The following is a 14341-nucleotide window of genomic DNA, read 5'->3' as shown; positions in this document are numbered from 1 at the left end:
ATATATTGACAGGTCTTGAGGCCTGGAGCCCATTATTTTCTTTTCTTTTGCTAGCCAATGTCACAGGATAAAAAGCCTGAAAAAGTATTTGAAGCTAAAAAGAAAAAGCCTTTTTCATGAAGTTTAAAGAAATCATTTTCTCCAAACCTGTCCTGCTTGCATAATCAAGTTTCTCCAATCCTGTCTCTCCTTTCAGAGGAGATTGTTGTCTCTACATCAAAGAGATGACAGGAGTGTGTCTAAAGTGATGTTAATTGTCTGTTTTTGTAATCCACACTGGCAGCTCCTCTTGCTTTCATACATATGATGCTGAAGGTTAGCCCAAAGCTGGTTTATTGCTTGGCATCACATTGCTGGGCAGATTTTACATTAGCGTTCTCTGAATAATGAGCAGTGCCATCTTCCCCTTTAATGAGCATTTTTTACATTAATTCCCTACAACAGGTAGGAATTCTTAGTAACTTTGGGCTAGATTCTCTAATGACCTGGGGAGGAGGGAGTATCAGAACTGTGCCCCAAGGTGAGAAAAGGAACTGGTCCATAATTTAGGAAATAGTTCATTTGGTACCTGCAGGAGAGTAATTCATTTGCATATTAACTTCTGAAACTCTTATATTTTATATATGCTTTAAATCAGTAGTTCTTAGAGTCTTATTTAAAAGCTCCATTTCTATCAACAAAACTCACAGCATCAGTTATACCTCTGAAGTATCAGGTATAGATGCTTATAAAAATAAGCTAACAGTTTGCAGGTCAAATGAACTGTGCCAGATAGCCTTCACCAATGGCAATTTCCCAACCCAGTGTGTGCCGTCTTGAGGGCAGCTGCTGATCGAAACATAGCGAGGTCTCAGTGAGCTAGTGGGCACGTCTACGTGAGATGCTACGTCGCTGTAGTGCTGGCAGGCGCAATCTGTGACACTGCAGCAATGTCACTGTAGCAACACACTCCCTTGCTATAGCGTGTTGCTACGGTGATGTAGCAGCTAAAAATAACTGTGGACCGTTGGCATGGCACAGCATGGGCTGTTACTGCGCTGTCATTTAGTGCTTCCAAAAGGAAGTACTAAATGATGATGCAGTAACAACGGCACCATAGGGGCACGTGTAGAGGGGCAAAGTGTCAAAATCTTTTTGCCTTGTTCATTTCAGTACAGAATCTCAGGCAGTTTCGCTCAACTGGCAGAGCTGTGCTTAGTACTTAGTACTTAGTGAGGATCAAATCTTTTAATCAATACCAGAATCTTGCATTAGTGAACAAAAGTCAAATTTGCTTATGCTAAACAGACTCGGCCTAATATGATTGCTGCCCCGCTGGAATAGTATTACTCGTATCTACTTTCAAAGTAATAAGTTGTATTGAACTAGGATCTTGCTTTTTTAAAATAACTTGTGTGCATATATTTCCTTGCCATAAGAAAAATTGCCATGAGTAATCAATTCTTCTACTTATAAGCTTAGGTGCCCAAAATGCTTTATTGTGTCCAAGCAGAAGTTGAAGTCAAACTGCAGTTCCTGATAAACAGCAACTAAGTTTAGTTACATATACCACGTATCATTGGCTAAAATACATTAAAAGAAAAACAACTTAAATATCAGTATATATGTTGTGTTTATGTGTCACAAAGTGTTGCACACACCAGATGTTCTGAAATTAAGGAAAATGGAACACCAGGGTCCTACATATGCTATATATAACTGCACCCTTCAGGATGTAATACGTGGGTGAAATACTGACATGATGGATCATAAAAGCATTTTACAAAGCAAAACAGCTACTGTACTTCTGAAGCTGTTCTTAAAATGGCTTAATTAATACATGTATACAGTGATTTCAGCATAGGGATGAAACACTTGCAACAAAAATTAAACTGTTTAAAAATAACTTCTCAGAAAAACTAAATATTTTACTTGTGACTGTTTTCAGCCCAAGTTAGAGAAAATGCACCACTGCACCTAAACAAATACCTCGTTTTCTTGGCATTTTACAGCAAATGTATATTTTATACAGTTATCTTAAAAGCTTGTGAATATCCAAATTTGCAGTAGCTATGCCCGCAAGCAGGCAGTTTCTATAAAATATAGAGAAAAGCACTATTTAATCATGGATTCCTTGGTTCACAGTTTATGCAGAACCACAGTTCTGCAAACAGCAATTGTTATAAAGCTGGCTCGCCTCACTGGCATTCATTTTCTTTTGTCAGCTGTGCTCTCCTGACTTAAACTCAGATACTTCTCTTAGCAGCGCAGAGCAGTTGAGCACATTCTATATGCAAAACACTGACATAACCAGAATGTTTAGCACTTGAACTCTACAACTTCTAATTAGTGTTTTGACTTCAAAGTCCTTTTTCAGCTACAGCACTAAGCTGCCTAAAGCTTAGATTCAGCATAAAAAAACTGCAAATTGAAATTCTGAACTGACTCACGTTCACTCTAAGCACTGATCTAGATGAAGAGCCTTTAAAGTTGAAATTGCCTAAAAGGTGGTTTTATTAAAACCCTAAGTTGAACCTGGCTTTTGTTAATTGAAAAAATATATCTGTACATCCTTCTTTAATTACCAAGTACCTAAAGGTTATAAATCATTTTTTGCTTTACATGTTTCACTGCATAAGCATGAGGTGCTAAGAGTAAAGTAAGAATGATTTCAGTTGGAAATAAGAAAATACAAATAATATTTTCAGTTGTAAGAGAGATCAACTGTGCTTTAGAATTTCATTGTAAGTTGGTAGCAACAGCACATACCTCGAAGAATCCAGTAACAATAGCAGCAAGCTGCTGAATGAGTCTAATGACCGGATAGTAATTCAGTACTGTACTATGTACAGAGCATTATTTTAACCATGCAGTCCAGTTTAGTCATGCATTGCATTATGATCTGTAGTCCTTCTTGCTGTAGGGTTTATTCCCCAGAATATTGTCTATTTCATTTACAATATGTGATGTCATCTTTGGGAGAACCTAAGGAACAGAAGAAAAGGCAGCATATGATCAGGATTGCTTACACAGCTATTCTTGACTGTAGGGTTCTAAAACTGAACTCAGCAAGTAATGAATTCTGTGTCTATACAGTTAATATGTATATGCTTATCTAGCGCCTTTTTCTTCCCAAATGATGAAGATTATGTAATAGAAGACACGCTATAATTTTTTAAAAAGTATTTCACAGCTTATAGCTGTACAGTATCACTAAACAGCGAGGGGAGGGAAATTATGGCTAACAACTGGAGCGTGTCCTCTTATGGAAAGTGATGGGCAAATCCAGGATTTCCCAAAGAGGGGTGCAGGATCAGCACCATACACTGCAGGGGTGACTTGCATCCCTAACTCCAAGCCTCTTCTGCCTCTAGGCGGAACTGCTCTCAGGAGTCTCTAAGGACATGTTTAAATCCCTAAAGCAGATAAAAATGCTCCCTCCTCCTTCCTTTCCCTCTCCTTCTGCTGCCACTGTTGGTTTTTTGGGTTTTTTTGTTGCAGGGGGGAGGGGGCAGCACCAGAATTATCCTTGCTGGCTTGTGCTGGGGCTGGGCTCATATGGGGATAGGGACAACAGCAATAGCAGGGGAGGACAGTAGTTCCCCACTCTCTGCCTCATCCCCCTGGAGCAGGCATGGGGAAAGGGATCCCCCTTGCTATTCCCACTGCTACTTAACTCATCCCCAGCTGGCTCAGCCCACACGCAGCCTGGCTGGGGTGGACTGGAATGGCTCTGGTGGACTGGAATGGCACGTGCCTCTTGGACTTCTCCCGAGGTATGCGCAGAGGTGGGAGCCCCGCTGCACTCCTGGACAAGTTGCCCAGACTCCGAGCATCCCAGGGCCCCATTCACTTCAGCTCCTGCTCCACTCCCTCGATCTTCCCCCCCACACCCCTTCCCTGATTTACCTACTGTGGTGGGTAGTGCTCTGCATGCTGTCTGGCTGCAGTCACAGCTGCCTGCAGGCTGCACGTCTGTGTGTGCCCCTCCCATCCCACTGCAGCTGCCCGGAGCCCGTGGCCAGGCTGCCTTGTGGCCCTCTGCACTGCCCTTGGGTGTGGGGGGGTATGCCTCATTAGCCCTGGCCTTCTCCTGCCTATGGCTGTGTGCCTGTCTGCTGCATGTCCCTGGGTAAAATATCTGTGACGGGGCAAGCTTGGGACCGAGTCTCGAGCCAGCCTACCCACCTATCTATGGGGCAGTCTGCCCAGTCTCTCCTGCCACAACTTTGCTATTACAATGTGGGAGGCTGGACATTACATGCCCTGATGCCAGGGGGTGCTATCCACGGCTCTGTACCTTCCCTACACCGTGGCCCATGCCTCGCAGATGGCATCCAAGATGTTATCATACTCCCAGCCATAAGCCGGACCAACGCTCATCCTCTGTCAGGTCTCACACCTGCACAAACTCATACCGCCCCCCTCTCACAGGGTCTCTTGCTTGCCGCACCATACTGTGTCCCCTCCATTCTGCCTTGATGTCTCCTGGAGCGACCCTTCTGGCCATTAGGCTTATCCGATCATGTCTCAGCTTGTGACATGCAGTCTCTTGGGCCTGTCCTGTGACCCTCATCTGGATAGTGCCAGCTAATTCACCAAATGGAGGACCAAATTTGCTGTAGCCCCTCACCAGGCTTCTTATACACAACACCATGATCGTGTGGGAGGTTGGCCCGTGTGCTGCCATTCTGGCCGTCCTTCAGCCCTACTCCACACACCCCCTGGGGCTGTCCTTCAGACCATCCCTTTAGCCCTACTCAATCCAGAATTGTGCCCAGTCCTTCAGGTTGTGAAGATGCACCCTACTCTGGGCAGGCCCACCGACATCCCTTCTCTCTCAGGGTCTCCCAACTGTCCCCTCTCTGGGGCCTCCAGGGTCTTGCACCCCTGCAGGCTCACGTGGCTGTAGCTGTGCCTGGCCCCACTCCTCCTTCTTAGTAACCCACCCAAAGGTGGGGGTTAGGGTTTAGGCACCCCGACCCACCTTATAGTAGGGAGGTTCATGGTCCTGGTACTTAAGTGGGACTGCACTGGCAGTCCTACCAGGCCTCCCTATCCTGACAGGGTACAAAGGTATCAGTATCATTTTTCACAGAGTATTCACAGAACTACCAGGACCCATTTGCCAAGATCAATGGTAGTTCCATGAATCTTCCATGACAAATTATACTTTACCCACGCACAGTCCATGAATTTTCAACAAGTAATCCGCAATTTTCTCAGGGCCCTAATTATTAGGAAAGGTAATATACAATTACTTGCTTGCTAAGATTGTAGCTTGCTAAGATTACTGAAACTGCCACGATTACTGTATATATATGCATGTAGATGCATACATACGCATATAGATGCATGCTTGGAGTTACTTTATAATGTTCAATAAAAGTGATTTATTAAAGAGTTAACTGGGTTCTTGGAGGGAATTACTAGGTCCCCAGTTGAGGGAAATAAATAGGTCCCTGCGTGAGGGGGAAAGAGGGAATAAACAGGTTCTTGTTTGGAGAAACCTGAAGCACACTTTAAAGCACTATCGATCCTGCTGTTTGCTCTTTCTCCATTTGGAAGGAGAACCAGATACCCTCTGGTTCTTAGGGTTACAAGGACATTACATTAAAGCTATGTATCCTATCACCTTGAAATAACTCCAATTAAGTAACTGCACTCTATACTAGCAGGATTTATTTGCAGCGTGTATCTAGCACTTGCCTGTATAGCTCCAAGGTTTTCGATCAGTTGCTCTGGATTAGAGGATCCTAAAAGAACAGAGCTCACACCCTCATTCCGCAGACACCAGGCTGCGAATAAAATCACATGATTAAAAACATAGCAACTTCCACATTGAATCAGGTCAGTGATCAGACCTAGTCTGGAAATCTTTTTTTCAACTGTGATCAATACAAGATCCTTCTGAAGAAGGTGTAAGAATCCCCTTCTTACATAACCACAGAATAACCTGATGATAATTCTACAAGTTCTACAAGAGTAAGTTTTTTTCCTTAAGTCTTGCCAAGGAGTTGATTAATGTCTTGAAGTATAAGGGTTTTATTTCCCCACCTAACTATGATGTTCTCATTAATAAACATTCATTTTTAGATGCCAGTGAGGGCTTAATGCCTTGTTACTGTTTCTGAGATATGTGAATGCATTGAATCTGCATTTGTGAATCTAAAGTTATTTTCTGTTGAATCTGTTATTGCCAATGCATGTGTCATTTTATTTTATATTCACAATATATTCTGTGCCAGCCAGTCTGGCAGCACTCCTTCTGACACTTGTGGTTGGAGTCATTTATTTATGAAGGCCCTGGGACAAACATACCAATGTGTTCCTGAAGCCAATTACGCTTTGTGTAAATATTTCTCTTTTCAGTTTTAAATCTCCTGCCTTTCAGTGTCCTCATATTATAAGAAGCAGTAAACAGATGTGATAACTTACCTTCTCAATATCATTCCTTATTTTCATAGAATAGAAAATTAGGGCTGGAAGGGACGTCAGGAGGTCATCTAGTCCAACCCCCTGCTCAAAGCAGGACCATCCCAGCCAAGGCGTTGTCTAGCTTGGTCTTAAAAATTTCCAGGGATGGAGATTCCACCACCTCTCTGGGTAACCTGTTCCAGTGTTTTACTACCCTCTAGAGGAGGCGGATGAGGGAAAGTGTGGGTCCCTTACTGAATGGGGGAAGCAACCTTGTGACAGAGGATGGAGAAAAGGCTGAAGTGTTCAATGGCTTTTTTACCTCCCAGACTACTGCACTAAGCAGCACAGTTTGGGGAGGAGGTGAGTAGCTCTCTGTGCTGAAAGAACAGGTTAGGGACTACTTAGAAAAGCCAGATGTGTACAAGTCCATGGGGCTGCATGGCTTGCACCCAAGAGTGCTGAGGGAGTTGGCTAATGTGACTGCAAAGACACTGGCCATCATCTTTGAAAACTCATGGCAATCAGGAGAGGTCCCAGATGATTGGAAAAGAGCAAACATAGTGCCCATATTTAAGAAAGGAAAGAAGGAGGATCCAGGGAACTACAGATCAGTCAGCCTCACCTCAGTCCCTGGAAAAATGGAGCAAGTCCTCAAGGAGCTAGACTGTTCTCAGTGGTGGCAGATGGCAGAACAAGGAGCAATCGTCTCAAGTTGCAGCAAGAGAAGTTTAGGTTAGATATTAGGAAGAATTTTTTCACTAGGTGGGTAGTAAAACACTGGAGCAGGTTACGCAGAGAGGTGGTGGAATCTCCATCTCTGGAGGTGTTCAAAACCTGGCTAGACAAAGCTTTGGTTGGGATGATCTAGTTGGGGATGGTCCTGATTTGAGCAGTGGGTTGGACTAGATGATCTCCTGAGGTCCCTTTCAATCTTAACTTCCTATGATTCTATAAATGACTGCACAATTAGCATCTCTTGTAGATGTGGCCACTGAGTCCTAGCTCTACTCTCCAGTGTATCTACTACTCCCCCAGCTTGGTGTCAGCTGTAAACTTGCTGAGGGTGCACTCCAGCCCACCTCCCAGATTGTTGATGGAGATATTAAACCAGCCTCAGGACCTACCCCATGGGCACTCCATTTGATACCAGCTGCCAACTAGACATTGAGCCATTGCTTACTGCCCTTTAACCCTGATGATCCAGCCAGTTTTCTATTCACCTTCCAGTCCATTCATTCAATCTGTACTTTCTTGTCTTGCTTGCAAAAACCTTGTGCGAGATTATATGAAAAGCCTTGCTAAAGTCAAGGTATGTCATATCCACTGTTCTCCCTGTAGCCACAAAGCCAGTCATCTTGTCATAGAAGGCATTCAGGTTGATCAGGTATGATTTGCCCTTAGTGAATCCACACTGGCTATTCCTAATTTTCCTTTAATTGCTTAGAAATGGATTCCTTGAGGGCTTGCCATGATTTTTCCAAGGACTGAGATGAGGTCTGTAGTTCCTCAGATCTTCTTTCTCCTCTTTCTTAAAGATGGGCACTATAATTTGCCCTTTTCCAATTGTCCATGACCTCTCCTGATCACCAGGAGTTTTCAAAGATAATGGCCAGTGGCTCTGCAATCACATCAGCCAACTCTCTCAGCACCCTCAGGTACATCACATCTGGCCCCCCAGAGGGTAGTAAGCTAGTGATCAAATTTTCTTTATTAATGTTTTCCTCCCTATTAACCAAAGCATTCCAAACAATTCAGCAAGGAGAAGTGTTTCCAAGTCTCTAACCATTTCTCTCCCTGAGACCTGACCTTCTTTTTCCCAATAAAAGAACCAAAAAAAGAACACACGGTATTCCCAGTGAGAGCAGACCATTGATTTACTTAGTACCCTGCCAAAATGTTGGAATAGTACTTATCTTTCAGGATCTTGATGGAATCAGCTTTCATTTATTCTCTGTGATCAGAGATTATAAATCTTCTTCCTGTCAGCCTAAAATACCAGATTGTGCAATAGATCTTCTAGTGGTGTCACCTGACCATTGGTGAGTTCCTACATCCTTGTATTAACAGGATTTTTTTGTTGTTGTTGCCAGGAGTGGTTGGTTACCTCTGGGCTACTTGAACTGTAGGATCATTTCTGTGATAGCCATCAGCGTGAAACATTTCACTCAGGGCTTGGAGAAGGCAGCATGCTTGAAAATGATTCATGATCTCTCTTTTTGAAACAGAATATTTTCTTGCATTTGCTACCTTAGCTGTATTTAAGAAGCAGGAGACAATTGAGTACCACATTACTGGGATGTCGCAAGAACTTAACAGCTTGTTTTCATCAGGGCAGACTGTGATAGGGAGCATCACTGACTCACCTCCTGCTCTGTGCATAGTGCACACCTAAAAAAAGTCTCATGTCCACCTGAGCACCCGTGAGATTGGGAGTGGCACTGGCTGTGTCACACCAAATCAGGGCAGCCTGACCTCCTGTCAGCATGCCAGGTATGCAGAGCAAGATGGCGTGGGAAGAGCTTGCTTCACAGTGGTGCTCCAGAGTGCTGAGTGGCACAGGGTCAGAATTATTTCATAGTAATCCTTACCTTGCTTTTCTGCTGTCTTCAAGAAAAACGGATGCTACTTTTTTGCCGGAGGGCAATGAGCCAGTGATTAAATTAAGAACAGCAAGGAGTAGTTTAACTTGGCATTTTGTTATTCCGCAGAGTCCTTCTTTTCATTTTCTCATTGTGTTCCTTCAGTAAGAGCCTTCTTATAAAGTCCCAGTGTATTTCCCATTAATCATTATACATCTCTGACATCTTGCTTTATGGCTTCTATTAGCTAGATAATCACCTGGCTTAACCTAAATGATCATTTGATTTTAATCACTTAAATCACTATCCATGCTGCCTGTCTTTCTGAGCATGACACTGGAAATGTAGCATGAAGCCTGCTTGTTCTCTCACTCGGCATGTAAGTGTCCCTTATTCAGAGGCTTAACAGAAGGCGTGACTGCTGATGGAGTGTCCACAGCAGCACAGATTTGCACATACTTAAGGTGCATTAGTACATCAAAGATTGAGGAAGCATAAATAATTGTGCATGGGATTTACTGTCCTTGCTGTCTTTTCTCTTTCAGTATGGTGACATGAGCTAAATCAAGTATAATGAGACAAGAGAAAAGAGAAGTGAACAATGGAAAATTCTGTTTCCAGAATTCCTTACCAACTGCTAGCTGAGGTAGTGTGCATCCAAGGCGTTCTGCCACAGGAGACAGGTCTTTCAGCTTTATTTGCTGTTTTCTTCCTTCTTCGCTCACAATCTTTTCCTTTAGCCATTGGTAACACTGGGAATTAAGTACATTGGAAGTTAAAGCTAAAAGTGATTACAGACCAGGGAAAGAGGAGAGCTGGATTCTCTTTATTCACAGACACTGTTTGGCTTTTGGTCCATTGGTTTCTGGGCTCCACTTTCTCTGGCTGTAGAAGCTAAAATCTTAACTGCCTATTAGATAGAAGGTCTTAGGAGCCAATACTGTGACTTTGTTGCATCTGTGCAGCACTGAGCACACTGCTGATATGTCAGTGGTATGATAATTGGATAATTAACTCACCCAGTGTGCAGCATGGCTTCAATGACTCTTTGTAAAGCCTTTTGAAATTACTGGAGCACTTGGTGCTTTGCAGTAGTAGAGTAAATACTATCCTCATTCTATGGTAGAGGAACTAAGGCAGGGGCGGGCAAAATATGGCCTATGGGCTGGATCTGGCCTACCAAGTGCTTTCATCTGGCCCACAGTGCCCACCAACAAATTGTGCCCTGCCCAGCCCTTCCACCCATGTGTACACCCCCCACAAACATACCTTATTGTGCCTCGCTCCCACCCTTGCAGGCAGAAGGGCCCAGCCAGCAGTGAGCAGAAAGGCCCAGCCTGGTGCTGTAGCCCCCGGGCACCTGCTCCATTTCCCCAGTCTCCTGCTGGCTCCAGGCAGCAGGTAGGGAAGTGGCAAGGGTGCGGCTGCAGGTGGGTGGGAGCTGGAGGCAGCGCAGAGCCAATGCCCAGTGGGGCGGCGTGTGGGTAAGAGGGAGGGTGGGGGGTGTGGGGACCCCCTACACTCCCTTTATAGCTTGCAGCCTTGGCAGGCAGTGGCAGCAACAGGCGGTGGGCACTCCGGGCACTCATGTCTGGTGCAGGTCCCCAGTGGGGCACAGCTCCAGCCAACGCTGCACATCACAGTGAGGGGCACAGCCTCTGCCGGGCCATCTGTATTGCCAGCAATCCCTGCACTTGCTGGGCATGAGAGAGAAGCCCAAGTTGCTAGAGCTGGCTGTCTTCCCTGCTGGGGCTGCTGGGACTGTGTGGCAGGGGAAAGAAGCCCCAGGTGCCTTCCTCGGGGGGCGGGGAAGGCAGCCAGCTCCAGGGCCTGGGGCTTCCCTCTCGTGCCCAGTGAGTATGGGAACCGCCAGCAATACAGATGGCCTGGAGGAGGCTGTGCCCCTTGCTGAGATGTGCAGTACTGTCCAGAGCTGCGCCCTGCTGGGCACCAGCACTCTGAGCACCCCGTCTGCTGCTGCTGCACCCGGGGGGAATGTAGGGGATCCCCTCACCTTGCCACCCTCCCTCACACACCAGAAACATCACACACTCACACCCTTCCCCCACAACCCTCCACGTATACACAACCCCCCAACATACCCTATGCCCAGCCACACCCTACTATACACACATGCCCCCATCCTCCCAACACCCCACCATACACACACACCCTCACACCTTACCATACACACATGCCCTCACTCCCCACACCCCACATACACACCATACACCCTCCCAAATCCCACCATACGCACACGCACCATACACACACCCACACCCCACCATACATACATGCACCATACCCACACCCACAATATACAAGACAAAGAATTTATTTTTGAGTTATTATACAATCACCTCTGTATACACTACGCAAATACAAATCACAACAAAAATATTTTAAAATTAAAATATGTCATAGTAGGTGTTTAACTTTTAAAATATGTCATAGTATTAAAATGTCATAGTAGGTGTTTGTGTGTGTGTATGGTGGGGTGTCAGGGGGTGTGTGTGTGTATGATTTGGTTTTTTTCTGGTTCTAAGATGGCAACCCCCCCTCCCAAAAGGAGTATTTCCAGGGGCAAGGGGAGGGACTTCTGGTGGCAGGGATCAGGGGCTGGGGTGGAATGTCCAGTGCCAAGATGGGGACCAGGGGGCAGGGCACTTGACAAAGCTACCCATGTGGCCCTCGACAGTTCACCAAAACTGGCCCTGTACTCAAAATAATTGCCCGCCCCTGAACTAAGGCATGGGTTGCTAAGTGCTTTGCCCAGGATCATGCAACAAGCAATGGCAGAGCCAGGAAATGCATCTAGCTCCCCCTATTTCAGTGAACTGTTATGGTTCCTAAGTGCTGCATTGCATGCCTGTGCATTTGTGGTAAATCTGTTTAGTTGCAGCAGTGCTAAGGAGCTTTATTTCTTAGCCTTACACAGTGAGACATTTTATTTACTTTAAAATAGTAAAGGCATGAAGGCATCCTTCATCCTTCCACCTCCACCTAGGAGGGTTTACTTTGTCTGTAAGGTGATAGAGGAGATTTTTTTAGTCAGAGTTCTAACAAGATTTTCAATGCTCTGCCATTTTTCAAACATTCAAACATGTCTGTCACAGGCCTGATAAGGACAGTACATTATGGTTAACAGCAGGTACTAGGTGGGCTGCAGCAATAACCAGAGACAGCATTGCCTTTTATTGGATTGTGTGTCAATATTTTACAGTGAAACTAGTCAGAAAAATAAAAACAGCCTTGGCTGCAGTCAGATCCTGGCCCATCAGATTGATTCCATCTATAATAGAACAACGAGGAACATAGATCTTTGTGTTCTGTATCCAAGCAAAACCCTTACTCTGCTCTTTTTCTTAGCTGTTCAGTCTTAAAAAGGTGCCAGCATGTAGGAAGTTACATATTGAATATCCTAATGGATAAAACACATGTATGCAGTATCTGTATACAAACTGAGTTTGGGATCGTTGGAACACCAATAGTGGGAGAGCAGCATGACACAGGATTAAAGATAAGTGTAATGCATTTGATATTCCAGCTTTACTGGGAACACATAGTAGGTAAGTCAGTTAATACCAATAGTGTAAGCAGTGAACTGTTAGTTTGGTGAGGGAAACTCCTTTCAAGCCTCTCATTCTATTTTTCTTCCCCTCTCCCCTTAGTTTTCCCATGCTTGAGAGACTCTCACTGACCAGAGAAGGCTCCCACTGGAGACCATCAACCTCATTTGGTGCATCACCCAGAGAGAGAGCTGTTGCTTCCTTCTCCCCCTTCCTCTACAATCTAGGCAGCATGAGGCGTGCTGCTTCTATGAATATAGTAAAAATAGCACCTGCATTATGAACAATACTTGACATTAGAGTCATGGAGGACCTAACATGATACCTCTTTTCTTTGTTATAGAAACCTTCCTGCAATCATTTTATTAGACCTTGTTCTCAAGGGCTTGAAACACCTGTTACCAGACTGGAGAAAAATACAGGTTCTTAGCTGGTGTAAACTGGCCTGGTTCTAACTTTAGTGCATCTGTATTGATTCACACCTGCTGAGCATCTGGGCCAGAAGACTTGCATTAAGTTAATCAACAATCTCAGAATGATGCATTCAGCTGTAGCAGTGAAACTGAATGATCTTTTATTACGCTTTCACTCATACTGAAAAACGGTTGCCAGAGAAACTGAGCTGAACTATCAATGCAGCTGGGTGTAAGGTCAACCTTATTATAATGAATCTGTTTATCTTCTATTTCATGCTTTCACAAATTCAACAAATGAATTTGAACACAGGGGGAAATACCTTCAGAGAAGCCCTTGAGCTTTCAGGGACCCCACTTCCATATTTCCCTGAGATGATACCACAGGCGAGTGGAGACCACGTCATTGCTCCAACCCCTGCAAAGTAATCAGGTAAGGAAACTAGAGTGAATCTGATACTGTTACATTACTAACGTGTCTTTATGCAAACAGAACATACAAACTGGCTGCTCATTTCTGGAAGTGGTAGGTTGTTAGCTGCATCCAGTCAATAAAATGGTACAAAAAGTCTCTCCCTTGGGACAGCACTTGTATGGCTAGTCCATGTTTTAAACAAGGCTCTCTGGGACCTCATGGACCATCAAGGCAGGTGTTTGTTTCACATTGGCTCCTGCACCTCCAAGTGTATGGAAGTGCCCTGAGGCTGTTTTGCTGGCAGAGGAGAGTGGTCAGAGGTCTTGCTGGCAGAGGAGAGTGCCCTCTTCCTCACTGTTTTAGCCCATCAGCCCCTTTTTATCTGTGCTGGGCCTGGCCCCTAGAGCCTCCCTAAAAAGAGCCTCTGAAAATAAACAAAACAGAATATAATCTTGCCTGGGCATTCTTCAGCAGGCCAAAAGAGAGAGCAATGTGTCCCTTAGCCCATCTGCTCTCCCTCCAGCCACTTGGTTCCAGCCCATTCCTATCACAGACCCCATTCGCCAGGCAGTGGTCTCAAGACTGCAGGAGAAGAAAGTGATGCACCAGAGGCAGCCCAGTCTCCTTCCCCACAGGAGAGATCATTGCTGGGGGATCCATTCCTGTGCGCTGTTCAGTGGCACCCTCCTTGTTTTGCAACATTAACACCTAAATTATCTATCACTTTTTGACATGCATTAAGAAAGCTTCTCTCTCCGGTCCCCAGGCAGTTGCTAAATAGAAGTGCAGCAGAGGATATACAAGGACATAGGTGAATGGGTACTGGCTTTTTGAACACACATCAGGTCTGTATCCTTATTACCTTACTACTTTGTGAGTAAAAAATGACAGAAAACTGCAGTCTCAAAAGACTTTACCTATTTTGTGGTACAATTCTGGCAGCTGAACCTCCACTTTCTCTCTCTG

At 44.8% G+C, this 14341-nt stretch overlaps 1 protein-coding gene across 2 annotated transcripts in view; it reads right to left on the bottom strand.

The window, feature by feature from the left end:
- Window positions 1-509: 509 nt before the first annotated feature.
- Window positions 510-14341, bottom strand: part of KCNAB1 (potassium voltage-gated channel subfamily A member regulatory beta subunit 1) — a 332521-nt gene continuing 318689 nt past the window's right edge. The window contains exons 11-15 of one of the 2 annotated variants that reach the window (XM_019503186.1): window positions 14293-14323; window positions 13284-13378; window positions 9610-9730; window positions 5689-5777; window positions 510-2964 (exon numbers count right to left, since the gene is read on the bottom strand). In XM_019503186.1, the coding sequence (XP_019358731.1) occupies window positions 2875-2964; window positions 5689-5777; window positions 9610-9730; window positions 13284-13378; window positions 14293-14323 (426 nt within the window). In that variant the 3' untranslated portion in view covers window positions 510-2874. The remainder of the gene's footprint in view (window positions 2965-5688; window positions 5778-9609; window positions 9731-13283; window positions 13379-14292; window positions 14324-14341) is intronic. The other variant, XM_019503185.1, reaches the window with a different exon arrangement.

Source organism: Gavialis gangeticus, unplaced genomic scaffold (genome assembly GCF_001723915.1).
Source record: "Gavialis gangeticus isolate Ggan-Ray unplaced genomic scaffold, GavGan_comp1, whole genome shotgun sequence".
NCBI lineage: Eukaryota > Metazoa > Chordata > Crocodylia > Gavialidae > Gavialis > Gavialis gangeticus.
This window is presented reverse-complemented; position numbering and strand designations above follow the sequence as displayed.